This window comes from Staurois parvus, unplaced genomic scaffold (genome assembly GCF_062004578.1).
Source record: "Staurois parvus isolate SC_StPar_1 unplaced genomic scaffold, SC_StPar_1.0 ptg000321l, whole genome shotgun sequence".
In the NCBI taxonomy this organism is placed as follows: Eukaryota; Metazoa; Chordata; class Amphibia; order Anura; family Ranidae; genus Staurois; species Staurois parvus.
In genome coordinates, this window is record NW_028318117.1 from 10660673 (window position 1) to 10679341 (window position 18669).

Below are 18669 nucleotides of genomic sequence, written 5' to 3' on the forward strand. Positions count from 1 at the left end.
TGTGTAAACACACATATATGCAGGCTAATACACCTAAATGTATTCCAATGGCAAGAATAAATTAATATTCTGGCCAATAGAATGCATTTATGCTCAATGCCTTACAAGCATAAGGTGTACATATGCGCATAAACGACATACATGCACAACATTAGAAGCATGTATTCTGCCATTTTCTAGCAGAAAAAATCTAGCATATTTTGAGTTTAAATTCATACGCCTGTGTGCATGAGGCTTTGCATTCTTAGTCCTTAGATGAAGTGGCTGTGTGAGCCATGGTTGCTACCCAGGTTGAATTTTAATCAGGTCTGGCTTTATTCATCTCAGTTATATGGGGGTTGATTTTTCACAAAAAAAAATATCATTTTATGCTTTCATGTCAGCTCATAGGAAGTGACAAGCACCCTGCATGTCTGGCAAGTTCAACGAACATTTTCTGCCCTTGCTAAAAATGTTTTTAGCTTAAAAAAAACAAAAAACAAATGCAGCCACCACATCCAAGGGACTCATATGCTGCAAAAATTGTATTTTTGTTCATAGATTTAGTTATCCTTTAATTACATATCAAATGCCCAGACTTCCCACAATGATGGGATCTTCTTATAGCACATGTTTACCTTGAGAGGAAAGCAGGGGGGCTCCCGGGCACAGCTGATGTCACAGTCAATCCCTTCCAGGAATGTGGATTTTGAAGGGGTTTCAGGGGACAGGTCAAGGTCATGATCAGTCCATTGCCCCCACTGCATAAAGGCAAGAGCCCTGTCATTGTCCAGAGTTATTTCCTCAGTGGGGAATCTGACAATCTCATTGGATACTTGACGTGCCTTAGTGGAAGTGAGAGAATTAAAAATATGTTACACCAAAATGGTATTTGTAAATTATAGGTTTGAATCTGTGTTGGCATTTCTTAAGGCCCTGTTTACACTTATGTGATGCGGGAATCTGTGCAATATTGCATGCATGAAAAAGTAATACGTTTTGGCAAGTATGCTGTAGTGCCATTCATTTTTAATGGACCCCAAAAGTACCACCCAGAGCTAAATCACATTGCAAGAGATGGTATCCTATTCCCATGTGTTGTAGTGCAATGTAATTTTATTTAAAAAGTGCCCACTTTTCTTTTGTGCAATTGTCACATTACATAGTCTGGCTGACAAAATTCCATCCAGTTCAACCATAATCCAATTGTAAGGCAGCTCACTGAAATGAATGGGCTGCCCTAAACATGATGCACCTAAATGCACAAAAACGTAGGCTTACTGTGGCAGCTGCATAAGTGTCATCAGAGCCTAAAGAGTAAAGCTGTTTATATGAACATCTGTATGAAAATTCTCATCAGTACATTTGATGACCTGACAAATATCATTTGAAATTACTTTAAAAAAACAGTTGCTTAACATTCAATTTTGCACTGAATGGACTTCCTTGAATGAAACCCACATTCACTGTTAGAAACTCAATCCTTCAAGAAAAATATACCATCCTGCCCTTTAGAAATTTTTTAGCACTTTGGTTGAAAACAAATGTCAATTTGACTTCATTAACAATTAGAAAATCAAACATTCCTAAAACAAACATTTTTGAACAAAATTCTACTAGTGTCTACTAGTGTCAGCTTATTGTCTACCCAGAGCAATGTTATAGGTGGATTGTGCTGCGCTTAATACCAACTTGCTTTCTATCTCTGAAAGGAAACTAGTGGCAAGATCCTCCAGTTATAATCTCTGGCTCTCATCCCATCTTAGGGTGGAACCCTACTGTAATGGTCAAGGCAGGTGTATAGTCCTGGTAACTCAAGTGCAGAGATCTTACCACTGGAGTCTTCTAGATGCAGCATAGGAAAACGTTTGGAAGTTTAAATCGACAGCACCCGCCAAACACTGAAATTTGAGTTTTGAGTGAATTAACTACTTTTTGGTATTCAAATCATGATTGTGATGTCTACCATTAAGAGTAATATTTTTAGCATTTTTTTCCATAAAGGCAGTATACACTGTTAATATGAAGACATCAGTATTGTAGAAGATCTAATCTTTGGTTCCATAGCCACTTGTTAAAATGCTTCCAGTTAAGGGATAATCAAACCTGCTTGCTGAACTGCTAGTAAGTTAAAAGTCAATGTACTTCTTTGTACGTCATATAGATGTCGCTCCACTTCCTTAAATTGAACCTCTCCAAAACCGAGTTTCTTGTCTTCCCCCCAGCCCGGACCCCACCCCCCATTGACTTCTCCATCACATCCAACAACGCTACCATCAAACCCGCCCTGCAGGCCAGAGTACTGGGTGTCATTCTGGACTCCAACCTATCCTTCCAGCCCCAAGTCCAATCTTTAACAAACTCGTGCAGACTCCACCTCCGCAACATCGCCAAAATCCGCACGTTCCTAACCCCAGAAACCACTAAACAGCTCATCCACTCCCTCATCATGTCACGACTCGACTACTGCAACTCCCTCCTCACTGGCCTGCCTCGCCACTGGCTATCCCCGCTTCAGTCGATCCTGAATACGGCTGCCAGACTCATTCACCTTTCCAACCGCTCTGTCTCCGCCACCCCCCTCTGCCAATCCCTCCACTGGCTTCCGATTGCGCAACGGATCAAATTCAAAATCCTAACGCTGACGTACAAAGCTGTCCACCATACTGCCCCGAACTACATCACTGACCTAATATCCAAGTACCGCCCAGCACGCACACTCCGCTCCTCACAAGACCTCCTTCTCTCTAGTTCCCTGGTCTCCTCCTCCCATGCCCGCCTCCAGGACTTCTCCAGGGTGTCACCCATCCTCTGGAACTCCCTGCCCCATCCCATCAGATTATCACCTACTCTCCTCTCCTTTAGGCACACCCTGAAAACCCATCTCTTCAGGGAAGCCTACCCCACCCCCTGCTAACTTGCCGACCTCCACTCTTCCTACCACTCCATCCCCCACAGCTATCTCCTCCTGTGCCACCACCCCCTCCCTCCTAGATTGTAAGCTCGAAAGAGCAGGGCCCTCGATCCCCTCATGTTTTGCATTGTATTGGTATTGTTCTGTCACATGTTCTGTCCCCCTTTGTAATGTACAGCGCTGAGCGAACTATTGGCGCTTTATAAATACTGTATAATAATAATAATAATATACAGTAAAAGTATGTCCAATAAATAAAGCTGGCCATAGATGGGTCTTTTTCATTTTTTCCTTGAGCCAGTGGGTTGAACAGAAAAAAAAAAACTAAGGGATTCCTTCATCCACATGATCAGGGTGGATGGAGGAATCCCCGCAGATCGGACATTGTATTCTGACAATTGTGACCCATCGCTATCAGCATACACTGATCAGCATCTGCAGCAGATTGCATGCAGTCACTGATCAATGAAAGTTTTTCAGCATGTCCCTTCAACAGAAGATGATCAAAAAGTCGACTTCAGTTCAGCAGGGACCAGCCAAATTCTGATCACTGTATGGACAGTTTAAGTAATGTAGGTCGCACAATGCTAGATAAATACCTATACCACCAATAGAACCTGTAGCTATGATTCAGTGAGTAGAATTAGGGATCATTCACACCGTGCGCAGAGGCCTGCTCTTTTCTGCACCTGGTCAATACAGGTCTCCACAAAGGCACATAGAAAACAATTGCTTTCAATGTGAGCTGTTTACACCACTTTGGAGTGGAGATATGCAGAAAGATGTAGCATGTCTGCATTTTTCCACAACACATTACAACTCACTTGAATTTTCCATCTATCCCTACATCACAGAAACAATTGTTCACATTTCATGTTCAATAAAGTGAAAAGAGAAATAGGACTTTTTTTTTGCCCAGTTATACTTATCCTAGGTGGATGCAGCATTGGTCTGATGCTGCATCTGTCCCCCGCCGGCTCTAAAGGTGAGACCCCAGCAGTCACATGACTGCTGATCGCTGAGCTTTCACAGGTGCTGTGAGCAGAAAGCGGGACTATCAGTCACCGCTCTTTGCTCTGCCCCCCCACGCTCACTGAAGCTCTGGGCTGTGGAGGGGGAGGGAGCGGCTGGCTCAGGCTCTCAGCGAATCTCTGAGAGGCTGAGTCAGATACTGCTCCAGTCTCTGGGGTGGATCCTGACTTTAAAGTTGGAATATTTCCCCAACCTGGACCGGCTGAGTGATGTCAGCCGACAGCAGGATTCAGTCCGCTGTCAGCTGAAAACGGGTCAGAGGAGTGCAGAACGAACTGCACTCCTGTGATCCACAGGAGAAGTATAGCCAAAAGAGCTTTGGCTGTACTTCTCCTTTTAAAAGAAAAGGTAAAAAGTGCCTAGCATTATAAAAGCGCAAGGCACCCCCCCCCCCCTCTTTGCCTGTAGGAAGCCGTCTACATTTCATAATGGACTGTTTTAGCACATGGGCTGAAGTGAGTCCTTACAACTCAAAGCTGTCACCCTTAGCAGACAATTCGAAAATGAGCCAGAACAAAGGACTAAAATATATTCAATAAAAGATGATATCTCTGTGTTTAGGTAGATCTATAGCCAAAACATTAAGTGGACCAGCTGACAGGCTTTTACTACTATCCAGGACTCCATTGATGAAATTTTACCACACAGGCGCAGACAACAACAAAACTGACATACGTTCTAGTAGTTCCCTACCTAACGTAAACATTTATATTGTTATTTTCCTCTAAGTTTCAGAGTTCCACTTACTTCTTGTGTGGTGGAAAGGTTGTCCCAGGGACAATGAGTAAGGGAAGATATTTATAATTGAGCCTCAGACAGTGGTAAAAAATCACATGGCTTCTAATCCTTCCCCACTCTATCCTAAACAAAAAAAAAAAGGTTTGCCTATAGATAAACATAAGTATCTTGATCTTAATGACTTGCTCCACTTTTGTTCCAGTAATTTTTTTAAAAATTGAACACACTGCTTCATATTTATGATAATTGTACCTTTATTAATGTGTCAAAGCACAAGCAGTGAATGCATTATTATACAGTATTACCAATTACAAGTAAATGTAACCATTCATAATGATCTTACCAAAGGCAGACGAAATCCATTGATTGGACGGTTTTCAGTCCAGCCACGGGGAAGGGACAGGCCATCTTCATACTGAGCAGGTAACAGACGTGTAAAGCCTGTATTGGAAGCACCCAGACTGGGATTTCTCCTGGAAATATTAACACAATTTAACTTTTGTTTGACAAGCACTTGTTACCAACTGTCATTACTCATCATACAAAGAAATCCCTTTATAACCGACTCAAGACAGGACACTTTCACCCCCTTCTTGTCCAAGCCATTTGTCAGATTTCAGTGCTGCCACATTTTGAATAACAATTATTTAGTCATGCAACATTGTACCCAAATTACATTTTTATCATTTTTTTAAACAGATACAGCTTTCTTTTGTTGATATTTAATCACCACAGTTTTTTTGTACTATATACTCTAAACAAAAAAAGACCAGTGTAGCAGTGATCAGGGACACTGTAACTGGTGTGTTGGTGATCAGGGACACTGTAACTGGTGTGTTGGTGATCAGGGACACTGTAACTGGTGTGTTGGTGATCAGGGACACTGTAACTGGTGTGTTGATGATCAGGGACACTGTAACTGGTGTGACGGTGATCAGGGACACTGTAACTGGTGTGGCAGTGATCAGGGACACTGTAACTGGTGTGTTGGTGATCAGGGACACTGTAACTGGTGTTGTAGTGATCAGGGACACTGTAACTGGTGTGGTAGTGATCAGGGACACTGTAACTGGTGTGGTAGTGATCAGGGACACTGTAACTGGTGTGTTGGTGATCAGGGACACTGTAACTGGTGTGGTAGTGATCAGGGACACTGAAACTGGTGTGTTGGTGATCAGGGACACTGTAACTGGTGTGGTAGTGGTCAGGGACACTGTAGCTGGTGTGTTGGTGATCAGGGACACTGTAACTGGTGTGACGGTGGTCAGGGACACTGTAGCTGGTGTGTTGGTGATCAGGGACACTGTAACTGGTGTGACGGTGATCAGGGACACTGTAACTGGTGTGTTGGTGATCAGGGACACTGTAACTGGTGTGTTGGTGATCAGGGACACTGTAACTGGTGTGGCGGTGATCAGGGACACTGTAACTGGTGTGGCGGTGATCAGGGACACTGTAACTGGTGTGGCAGTGATCAGGGACACTTTAACTGGTGTGGCAGTGATCAGGGACACTGTAACTGGTGTGTTGGTGATCAGGGACACTGTAACTGGTGTGGCAGTGATCAGGGACACTGTAACTGGTGTGGCAGTGATCACGCACCGGGTGACACTTACCGCACAGGGTGAGATCGGCCCCGCTCCACGAAAATGTAAGTTGTAAAGAAAGCCGACGATCCCCGCAGGATGGATCCGATCCATCCTGCGGGGATTGTTGGCTTGCTGTACAACTTACCTTTTCGCGGAGCGGGTACGGTCTCACGGTCTGTGCGGTAGGTGTCACCCGGTGCGGGCCGCACCCCTCGCACCTGCCTCGGGACACCACTGACTAGGAACTGTGTGTTTCTATTGATGCACACAATATGAAGGGACCCACAACTATAGTTATATATATATATATATATTTCTCTTACCGGTTATTACATGACCCAGTAATGGTGCGATAGGGACTGTCCTGGCAAACCATGGGGCGGTACTGAGCTTCACAACCTGAAATCTTAGAAATTGTTTCCAACTGGTGCTTTGTTAATATATCTATAGAAAAAAGATTTTGAAGATACATTTAAAACAAAAAACACAGCTGAATTGTTTCTGTTCAATAAGTAACATAATGTACATCACCTATGTATTGTGTGCATGGCAAGTGGTAACCCTCTACTTTGTCATAAACCAAGGAAAAACAATTATCTGTCATATATTGCATTTGGGTACAGTCATTTTACCTGCATCCTTGGCATTGTATGGTACACTTTTCTATGTGGAGATGTTATTTTTATATTATAAATTGATGCATTTTAAATCATAATTGAAAGCAATGCAAAATATTAATTCTGGTAAAGAGATAATGATAACAATCAGGGGAATTAAATAAAGCACATACAACACTTTTCTGGTGGTAGATCGTTTTAGAATTACTGCACCTCTTTCTGTAAAGCAATCCATTTCTGGTCTCAGGTACAATGCCTTGAAAAAGTATTCATACCCCCTGAAATTTTCCACATTTTGTCATGTTACAGCCAAAAATGTAAATGTATTTTATTGGGATTTTATGTGTCAGGCCTTATGTGGTTTTATGTGATAGACTCAAACTGGCAATAATCAGAGAAGAATCCAAGAGGCCAATGGTAACTCTGGAGGGGCTGCAGAGATCCACAGCTCAGGTGGGAGAATCTGTCCACAGGACAACTATTAGTCGTGCACTCCACAAATGGTCAGATGAGACCAAAACTGAAAGTTCTGGCCTAAAAGCAAAACACTAAGTGTGTTGGAAAACTAATACTGCAAATCACCCTGAACACACCATCCCCACCGTGAAACATGATGGTGGCAGCATCATGTTGCGGGGATGCTTTTTTTCAGCAGGGACAGGGAAGCTGGTGAGAGTTGATGGGAAGATGGATGGAGCCAAATACTGGGCAATCTTAGAAGAAAACTTTTTAGAGTCTGAAAAAGACTTGAGACTGTGGAGGAGGTTCACCTTCCAGCAGGACAACGACCCTAAACATACAGCCAGAGCTATGATGGAATGGTTTAGATCAAAGCATATCCATGTTTTAGAATGACCCAATTAAAGTCCAGACCTAAATCCAATTGAGAATCTGTGGCAAGACTTGAAAACTGCTGTTCACAGATGCTCTCCATCCAATCTGACAGAGCTTGAGCTATTTTGCAGAAGAAGAATAGGCAAAAATGTCACTCTCTAGATGTGCGAAGCTGGTAGAGACATCCCCAAAAAGACTTGCAGCTGTAATTGCAGTGAAAGGTGGTTCTACAAAGTATTGACTCAGGGGGGCTGAATACAAATGCACGCCACACTTTTCAGTTATTTATTTGTAAAAAATTTTAAAAACAATTTAGCATTTTCCTTCCACTTCACAATTACTGTATATGCCACTTTGTGTTGGTCTATCACATAAAATCCCAATAAAGAGAAAAAGGGGAACTATAATGTAGCATTTAAAATGTGTACAAGTAAAACTTTTGCACTCATATGAATATGTGCCCAAATCAGCCTGTGTAAACTGATTCCTCAGGATCAGCGTGCATTCCACTGACCGTAGGGAGCAGGGGCGGATCTGACGTCACCGGAATGGGAAGTGACGACTCTGTTAGGGCCTAAACTAGTTTCGTTGGCCATGTCTTCAGGAAGCCACCAAAGCCATCTTCAGGTGGATTCCTGAAGACATGGTCAGTAAAGCTAGTTCAGGCCCTAATAGAGCTGGCACTTCCGGTTCCGGTGACATAACATCCGGCTCTGCTCCTTCCGGTCAGTGGAATACAAGCCGATCCTGAGGAAGATCGTGTTTTACAAAGGCTGTTTACATCTGTGCCAACTTGGGCATGAATTCATGCGAGTGTAAAAGTTTTACTTTTACACATATTTTACATAATAAAATAAAATACTATGCTATAGTTCCCCTTTTTCTCGGTTTTGCGGTATGGTTATGTTCTGTATAAAAAGTATGGAGGAAGCAAAGTAGATGGACATTATTCACCGTGGAGGATACTATATGACCCACAGTGCTTTTTGATCTTTAAGAAAACAGAGGTCACTGGAGTGTTGGTTAGTGTGCACTTCTCACAGTGGTGGGGAATCAAGGTGACACTGATGCAAGATTTCTGGATAGAGACACTGAATATTTAATTCATGGAGTTGTGTTGGATTTTATTTAGAGATTTTAATTTATCACATTTTTTATATTTTATTTTTGCTTATGGTGGTAGGATCTATAAGACTTTTTTTCTTCCTTTTTACTAAGAAGGAATGTCTAGCATGGACATTCAAAGCTCAGTGCAGGGCAATGACAGGTTTATGTACCTCTAAAAGGCATGTGAAATTGCCCCATATCCCAACAATTTCAATGTGAAGACTCAACATAATTCTAAAGGTTGTATACTACACCCTTTAGGAATTCCTCCCAATGTGCCTTCAACTTGCTTAAAACTCAACTGAACTTCCAGTTTCAATCAACTACATACAGTCCAGGTGCTTTAAAGCAAAAAAGTTGTGTTTTATTTTTAAACAGACACATCTCGAGTAGAAAGACATGTCCTCTGCCAGTATGCAGCAAAGAAGAACCTTTTCTTTTTGTGTGGAAGCAGTGATCTCTCTGCAGAGGTCTAACACACTCCTCCGGCTCAGCCAGAGCTTGAGCTCTCCAACCTGCAGTGATTGTTAGCTATAGATCTGACTTACTGGGAGGTGTTTTCAGTTGCTAACTTCTTCATATGAAGGCTTCTTTGAGTAAACCTGTCAGATGTCAAGTGAAGTCTTTTTTCCCCTGTCAGATTTTTACTGCTATCTCGAAATTAAAGATTACCCCTCACCTCTTGTCGTGGTGACATTGATCTTACCAGGAAGAAAGAGAGCGGAAACCTGCCACAGGGGCATAGACAGAAATAAAAATCTGATCAGGTTCTAGCTGCTGCCTAAAAAAATATGATTTCTGTCTGTGTTGAAACCGTTGTCACTGAAACAGGAAGTAAGAATAAATTCTTCCAAGGGAGTCTTAACAGGCAATGTAATCCTTTTCTACTCTATCAAAAAAAATGTTGAGGCTGAACATACACTTTAACACATAGTTACATAGTTAGTCTGGCTGAAAAAAAGACAAAATTCCATCCAGTTCAACCATTAAAAAAAAAGCTATAATTCTATACCCACAGCTGATCCAGAGGAAGGTAAAAAAACCCAGAACACTATTATGTACCTGAGATATTAAAAGGTTTGTTGCCAAAATATTTGAATTTTTCCGTCAAGAGCTGCAGCGTTGTACCCATGTAATCAGCTGCACGAATATAGTTCCTGCTTCCTGCAACAGGCTGCTTAAAGTAGGCCATGAGGTCTCGAGCGCTCACAGTCTGCTTTCTCAAGCGTTCCTTCAATCTGAACAACAGAGAAAAATAATAGACTTTTATTTCACAATGCACTTTATTGACAACAGTTGTTGAAAATGGCAGCACAGAACTGAGTATATATATTTCTCTTTTAACATCTTTGGTTATTGGCAGAATAATATTTAGAAACATTGTGCCATTGAAACAATTATATTTGGCACCATTTGAAATTGGCTCCAACCATGTTGTCACCCACCATATTATATGTTTTTATTACATGTAGTGCTACTATACTCTACCATTCTACAACCCACAGAAAATAGAGGTTGCTTGATCTACAGAGTCTCCTATGCCTTCCTCTATTGAAAACATCAATGATTTTATCTTTTTGCAATTTTCATTTTAGATTTAATAATGGAGAGTTATAACCCTGTCAATGTCTTGCCATCTGTGTCCCATTGTGGAGATTTCCTTTCACTTCCTGTCCCATAGCCAAAACAGGAAGTGAGAAGAAATCCCTCCAAAGTGAGGAAATTCCTGGCTGTCACCAGGATCATTGGAACATTGGAACTAGTGTCCCATTGGAATATTTTCTGGAGACAGCCCAAAATTTCACGTTCAGCGATAATGGTAAACAAGACAAACTGAGAGAGTGAATCTCCCTAAAGCAGGCCATGGATGGGTTATCTCTCAATCACTTCAGCAGGGACCAGCTGAGATTTGATCCATCAATGGGCAGGCTGATTGTATCCAAGTTGATCAATCAATTGACTTGATAAGGGGGGAAATGTAAAAATTGCTCTAATTGATAAGGGGTGAACAGTACAACCAGCATGCTGGATTTTAAGCATGCAGTGATTGCCAGCGGCTATAGCCGTTAGCAGTAATCATTGCGTTCTCCCGGCAGGAACGCTCCCTGCGTCCCCCCACTAGGAGAACACAATAGATCCGCAGGAGGGTTTCCCCGATCATATTGACATGTGGTTGCTTGAAAGAAAATTGCATAATCTATGGCCTGCCTAACAAGGGCACAGCCAGCCATAAATACCTGACAGGTATTCTAATCCCTCTTCACGCTATCCGAAACGAAAAAAAAAACCACTTTGCTTATACTTGTAAAGATAAGTTCACACTGGAGGTATAGGGGGTGAGACAAGGTGCTAAAAACAGGCAGTTGTTCCATATTTTTACTGCCTGCCACCAACCCACCTCCAAATTTATATGGTGGCTGGTAGGGTGAGAAATATTGCCATTGCCCTTTGCTTTGAGGTGGTAGCACATTGAAGTCAATGGGAATGTGCTTCAGCCAAGTGCCTAATGTGGCTATTCTATCCAAAGTGAAAAAGGTTTTAGCTTTAGATATACTTTAATAGGGATTCTTAAATGATAGTGATATCATGTTATAGTAGAGTTGGTAAGAGTCAGGACCTGTATCAGGATTTTATTACTGTCCATGTCCTCACAGGGGAGATGCCCCATCATTTACTGGCCTGGTGACACCAGCACACGAAATTAGATAATATAGGTGTCACAAGACGAGGGTGCAAAGAAACATATGGAGGCTAAGGCTGGTCATACATTGTACAATTTTCTTACAATTTTCTGTCCAATTTCTGCCCAATTTCCTTTAGATTTACCTTCAACCACGTACTGCAAGAGCCTGCCTAATTGGATACAATTGAAAGCGTTGTTTAGGTTGGACCTCATATTATATAGTTTTTGGTAAATCTAAAGCAAATTTCTCAAGAAAATTGTATAATGTATGGCCAGCCTAAGTGAACTTTTATTTAGAGATGTGGAAATTATTATTATTTGGAATGTGGGAGGAAACTGGAGTACCCAGAGGAACCCCACGCAGGCACAGGGAGAACATGCAAACTCCAGGCAGGTGGTGCTGTGTTTGGGATTTTTACAACTACTCTAGTACTGTCAGGAGGAAGTGCTAACCATTTAGCCACTGTGCTGCCCAGTGGTTGGGATACAACCAGGATAAAGCCAATTCAGAGAGATTCATCTAAAAAATCCAATCTGCCATCAAGTCATATGGATTTTATCAATGTACTAGTTCAGTGATGACAGTTATTCAGCTTTTCTACATGACTGATGCCACAAAATCAGATGATATAGGAATTGGAGGCTGGCATATAATTTACCTGCCACGTCACAAGAGTTTACTCACCTCCAGTTTTACAGTGTGACTGCCAATGAATGATTCCCAGTACAGAATCACTATAATGGTGACTAGAATGCAAGATCATGAGAAACCATGCTGTCATTGGTAATTATTTTATTCATTTATTAATAACCTTGCAGTTTCACCCAGGAGTAGGCCCTGTGGCAAAGTGAACACACAAGCAAAATTATATTTCCTAAGTGGATAGGGAATTGCTTAGAAATAATGAGTTCCATATATTAAAATATATATAATGATTCTTACATGTAGCGTGTGGTTTTATATGCCGTATCCACCAGATGCTTAGCTTCTTTTGCACAGCTTTCAATAAGATCATTGTCCAATTCCTCGACTCCATCTACAAAAATCAACATACAATAACCCTAAAATAAGTTATCACATATTGAAAAGGGCACTGTATACCTAGTACACACGATCATAAAATCAGATGTCAAAAATTCGGAGGGATCGTACTATAATCTGATTGATAGTACATAGCTTTTGATAGTCAAATAAAACAGTTCATGTGACAATATCCAAAGGGACAAGCACGAAATGTTTTCTTGTACAATAACAGAATGAACGATTTTCATTTAATCAGTGCAATATTTGTTAAAAAAAATCGACTCCAAGACCAAGCATGCTCAGAAATGAAAGAATACATTACAACAGATTACATCACTTTCAAAGTTGTATTCTGTCGTATGAGAATTTCGTAACTTTAGTAAACTCTTCATTTTCGATAAGAGACTAGCATGCAAAAAAAAAAAAAAACATTCATTCAATATTCTCATTCTGTGTACAGGATATAACTAGTACTCAAGAGTGGGGAGCTAGTATATAACCATATCTCAAGTAGGCCTGCCATTGATTGATATAATGGTATTATTTACACTTCAAACAATTCATTAGGGGGTCAGGACTGTTAACTAATTCTGTTTTCTTCTTGGTCAAATCCAGGAGTGGACTGACCATTTGGAAACTCGGGCACTGCCCGAGGGCCCGGGGTCAGTAGGGGGCCCCATGAGATGTCCCTGGTACCTTTTTCATAGGCTTTTTTGAGTTTGGGCAAAGACACAGGGGCCCCATGATCCCCTATTGCCCGGGGGCCCCATGAGTTGTCAGTCCGCCCCTGGGTGCAGCTCATTGTGTTTTAGTGGGAAATCTTACCAAATAATTTCATTGATATGTCTAATGATTGTCATTTACTTCTAATAGAAAAACAAATACATTTTAACATCCCAATGAAGAGTGTAGGTAAAAATCTATAGCAGTATAAATAAAGTTTGCATTCAATTTTTCATGTAGATTCTTTCAATTTTTTCCCCCCAAAAAAGGCAACCTGAGGTTGAAGGAAATGGAAAGACTCATATTTGAGCTACAGAAGAGTGTCTCTCAGTTCCAGTCCTCAGGTGTCCCCAACAGGTCTTGTTAACAGGATATGCTTCAGATTAAATATTGCTCATAATTGCTCAATCTCTGGTGCGATTTTTAGCACGAGGGTGATGAAGAAAAAACTAAACATATGACCTGCTGGGGTTATTGGAGGACTGGATTTGACTAATACTATAATACTGTATTCCTTTCACAATAGCAGTGTTTTTTTTATTTATTTGACTTTATTTAATCAATTTTTTTGCCGAATGGCGATTGCCCAGTACATTGTTTGGCTCAAGAGTTCAGTGCAGCCATATTCACTTACTTGGGAGAGTTTTACAGTTCCTGTCAGCCAATGTCATCTGTCAAATTCTGTATTTAAAATTGGTGTATTGTGATGCAAAGTATCGCAGTCGTGGCAATGTGTGCTCCTTCAAGCGGCACTATGTGCATTTCTAAGTGGGTGGCGATCAACTGCCTTCCCATGTGAAAGGGGCCTTAGGGGCCTTAAAGCATAAGTGGACAATACAAACTGAGTCTAAAGGTGAGAATAATTAAGTTAAAAGAACTGAACATCTACCATTTAAGACACCCTATAGTACACTTAAGACTTGTTGATTTGTCCTCTCAACCATGGATGAGCTCAGGCATGTTCTGATCCTAGTTTGAACCCACTTGTGCTATCTCACCAAGAAACTGAGCAGGGAATGCCTTGACCACTTATGAATGGTGGATCACAGTGACAGCTTCCTGGTGGGATAGCTCAGGCAGGTTTGGACTTGGATCTGAACACACCTGAGCTCATCCCTACTCTCAACCAATACTATCATATGTCAGTTTAGCATGCCTTATGTCTGTTTAGCACACCCTAAGACCCCATTCACACTTAAGCATAGCATATGGAGAATTTCAGGTGCTTTTTTGCCCTGCATATTTGAAGGCAATGAGGTGTCTGTTTATGAAAGAGAAAAAAGCCGAGATCCTGATGATCACTGCTGATCTCTCAGGTGTGCCAGTTTTATGAAGCGGAGGAGCAGAGAACATTTTCTTCTCAACACAGGACACACCCTTCTGTCATGAACTTTTACAGAGATGACCAGTTTATGAAGGTGAGTTCTGAAGATCTTACTGGCCATCTCTTTAAAATATCTCTGTCCCAGATTCTCCAGCCCAGAGCTGGAGAATCTTGGTGAGAAGCTGCTGTGATGTGAGGAAGAAGGCTTCTTTCTTCCTAATATCAGCACCAGCGGGGTTAAACATTGCTAGAAATTATAACTATATATGTTTATGTATGTATATATGTATATTTGTGTTTTATATATAGTGTACAGTATATATACACACACACATACAGTATAGTTATAGTGTATTGTCGTTTAGAATGCATTCACACCTGAGCAATGCAGAATTGTTGGCAGAATTGCACAATTCTTGCCACAATTCCAAATTGTGCTAAAATATGCAGTGCGCTTTTGAATGCCATTCATTGTTAATGGCACCCCAAATGCTGTTAGCAGACATGTATTTTGCCGCACATTTTGTCATTTGACAAATACGCTATCAACGCACCAAAATGCGCATTGAAAAAACACACAACACTCCATGCCCAAAAAAGGTTCAGTTTGGCTATGTGGTCCTTTTTAATGCACATTTTGGTGCAGTTTTTAACAAACATTTTGCTGCTTTAAATTTTTATGTGCATTTTGGTGCTTTTATAACATGTATTTTGGCTCTTTTTTTCTGTGTGTGTTCTGGAAACGCATGCAAAATGCATTTCATATTTTTGGTGCCATTATTTGTTAATGGCATCCAAAAGTGGCTAGCAGATGTGCAGTTAGCCAAAATATGCATAAAAAACAAATCAAAATGCACTTTAATAAAGTGCCAAAATACATGCAAAGAAAGGTGCCAAAATGTGAGTTACAAACTACGCCAAAATGCATGTTAAAATAACCTGTGCCAAAATTTGCGTAAAGCACCCAAATGTGTGTTTAGAAAAGTGCCAAAATGCAAATTAAAAAAAACCTAAGTCAAAATACATGTTAAAAATAATACAGCATGTTTAAAAACAGCAAAATGCACATAAAATAATGCTAAAATGCGCAATAAAAAGGAGTCAAAATACACATTTAAGGAATGTACTAAAATGTGCTTTAAAAAGTGGTCAGTGCTTATTATTTTCATGTAATTGCATGGTCTTTTTAACTTTGGTTTCACTGTTTAAACTCAGGTGATCTGTAATTACAGAATTATCTCAGGAGATCACAGGCAGCCTTCCCCTTCTACACAGAGCTCAGCTGTTCTCAGAGGAAAAACTTCTCCTCTCCTCCTTCTGAGAACAAATGTTCTCCACTTCATAAACAGGGGGACAGAGGAGAAGATTTTTCCCAGAGAGCTGAAATGAGATAAATGATCTCTGCTTAATAAACATACACCTAAATGCAAGGAAGGAGTTTCTTTGCAGCAGTATTGAGTGTTTTTGGCATCATAGACTTTTATTATGGGAGAATCTGAAAAACACCAAAACAACCATTTTTGAGCTCACTTCTATTGAAATCAATGAGGCCAAACATGCCCCATCCTGCTTCAAAAGTGACTCCTGTACCTTTCCAAGCTTCAGGCATTGAGCTACAGTCGCTTCAATGCTCAAATGTGAACAGGGACAATTTAAAAACATGACGTTTCGTTGTTGAGAATTATGAAGCTTGGAGATTGAAGCTACAAAATTCTCAGGTATGAGTGGTGGCTAAAGCATATTGCAGCTTGATAAATAAGAAAAATTCACTGTAAATCCTGTGCAACATCTGAGAAACAGATACAATAAAGTTGGAGTTAAACTGGGGCTAACTGAATTTAATGCTATTTTAACTGATACTTTTGGCACAGTAAACTTTGTACAGCAAATTCTCATATGAGCTTTCAGCACCACAAACAAATATGAAATTTACTGTGAGTACTCATTCCCCAATGTATAATCTGTCCCTGAAAGTTAATTTTACAAAGACCCTTAATCCTGTCCCTCATCTACCAATACTTGCCCTAAACCATAAAATAATGCAAACACACAATCTACCCCCTAATAGTTAAAATTAACCTTTAACAGTTATTCCAACTGTAACAATTAGTTTTAAACCCATCCTTTAAAAGTAACCCCCCCCCCCCCCAAACATAATAGTTAAGACTAAGGCTAGTCATACACCCGTAGAAATCAATCAATTCTCTTATGCCCACAAACTGTGTGAATGGAGAACTCTCCACTTGCAGCTTTTGTATTCAGCAGTCGCAGCACCTATCATCTGAGCCAAGTCAGGTGTTGTCAACAGGGCCACAAACAGCACAAATTTGGTTGATCCCACAGGAATCGGCTAAAAATCAAGTCGTATAAGGCTAGCATTTATCCAACCTAACATTTAAAGTGCTCCTGTATCCATTATAAATGTTTTAAAAAAATGTTGTTTCTGCTTGTTATTACCTGTTTTGTGCTTCTTCATGTGTACTTCTGCTTTAAAACTGGGACTTGACTTCACGGCTAAACTCCATCAACTGCCATCCTCTTGTGTATTTAGAGTAGTCTTTCTGAACCCTGATGCACTGGAAGAGCAGTTAGCCAGGCTTGGCCTTAAAGTCTTTTTTTTTTACCAGTTGGAATATTTAAAGTGAATACCAGTGCCCCTCACCTCACTTTCTTCCCTGAGTGTATTAGGTGTGCGGGGGAGATCTGGGAATATAAAATCTAAGCATCTTCCACACTTACAAGCAAAGTTTTTTTTTAACATATGCTATGAAGGACAAAGCTATAAAGGTCCTTCACCTTCCCTCACCTTCATGTCTTGACCTGAAATATATTAATTTATCTAAGACATAGACATGTTTACTATGAAATACTTGTGCTTTTTTAGTTTCTTTTTTTTGCAAGCGTGAAATATTTTCGTGGGTAGAGAAAAGATAACATGTTTTACCATAATATGATGATGTACATGTAGTTATTATTCCAGAGAGCAGCAGGATCCAAATACTGGAGCACAGGGAAGGCATTCTATAAGACACAAATGAAAGAGAAAACATATCATCAAACATCATCATGTCAAGTTTAGTGATTAGGAGAAGCTGAGCATTTCTCACCTCGTTGGCCTATGTCACTGTGGAGGTAGTTCCCTCGCCTGTATTTATAATGAAGATTTGGATGGACCAGTGCAAAGGAGGACACCCAGTAGGAAGCTGCCGAATTGTGACACAGGAAACATCTGTGCATTTTCATCACAGACCATCATTCTGAAAACAAACGTAACGTGAGGCAAAGGCAATTTACAAAGGAATATCCAAAAGTCATGCAACAAATATAAAAATATGAACAAGGATTCTAAAATATGAACAGGGAAAATGTATTTCAAGGACCTGTTTAGGTCTTTATTAAGGACCAGTCCATCTAAAAGTATTATTTTAGTTGTAAATGCAACTTGATGGGCAGTGAAATCTTTCTTAATGCAAATAAATCTCCAGGACCAGATAGCTTACACCTGAGAGTCCTCAAAGAATGTAGCCAGGTAATAGCCATACCGTTATTCGTAATTTTTACAGACCGACTGGAATGGTATTAGCTGATTGCAGATTGTCGAAAATGGGGCCCAATGACAGCAATGATGAGGGACAATTCCTCCCAATGACACCAACAATGACAGTGGGGCACAATTCCTCCCAATGACACCAACAATGGGGCCCAATGACACCAATGATGGGGCACAACTTCTCCCAATGACACCAATAATAGGGCCCAATGACAAGAATGATGGAGCACAATTCCACCCAGTGACACCAACAATGGCCCCCAATGACACCAATGATGGGGGAAAAAATCCTCCCAATGATAATAACTCCCAATAAAGGGGCAAAATTTCTCTGACACCAAAGATGGGGGCATTGTTTACTCCCATTGTTGCTGGGACATTTTCTACTCCTAATGGCTCCCCTAAACTCTGAAGGTTGGTAAATTGGCCCTGTGTTTAGAAAGTTTGGAGACCCCTTGGCTTAGATCGTAGGGTATGTACCTGGATAGAAAACTGGTTACAGGGGCACGTCCAAATGGTGGTGATAAATAACGTGTGTGGAATGGTCTGGAGTGG

The 18669-nt window shown here is 40.7% G+C and overlaps 1 protein-coding gene across 1 annotated transcript in view; it reads right to left on the reverse strand.

The window, feature by feature from the left end:
• The window catches only part of LOC149457434 (myeloperoxidase-like), a 29954-nt gene extending 12370 nt beyond the window's left edge, over positions 1-17584 (reverse strand). The window contains exons 1-6 of the mRNA XM_089683798.1: positions 17509-17584; positions 12437-12530; positions 9873-10048; positions 6576-6696; positions 5007-5136; positions 618-824 (exon numbers count right to left, since the gene is read on the reverse strand). Of these exons, the coding sequence (XP_089539924.1) occupies positions 618-824; positions 5007-5136; positions 6576-6696; positions 9873-10048; positions 12437-12530; positions 17509-17584 (804 nt within the window). The remainder of the gene's footprint in view (positions 1-617; positions 825-5006; positions 5137-6575; positions 6697-9872; positions 10049-12436; positions 12531-17508) is intronic.
• Between the last annotated feature and the right edge of the window lie 1085 nt (positions 17585-18669).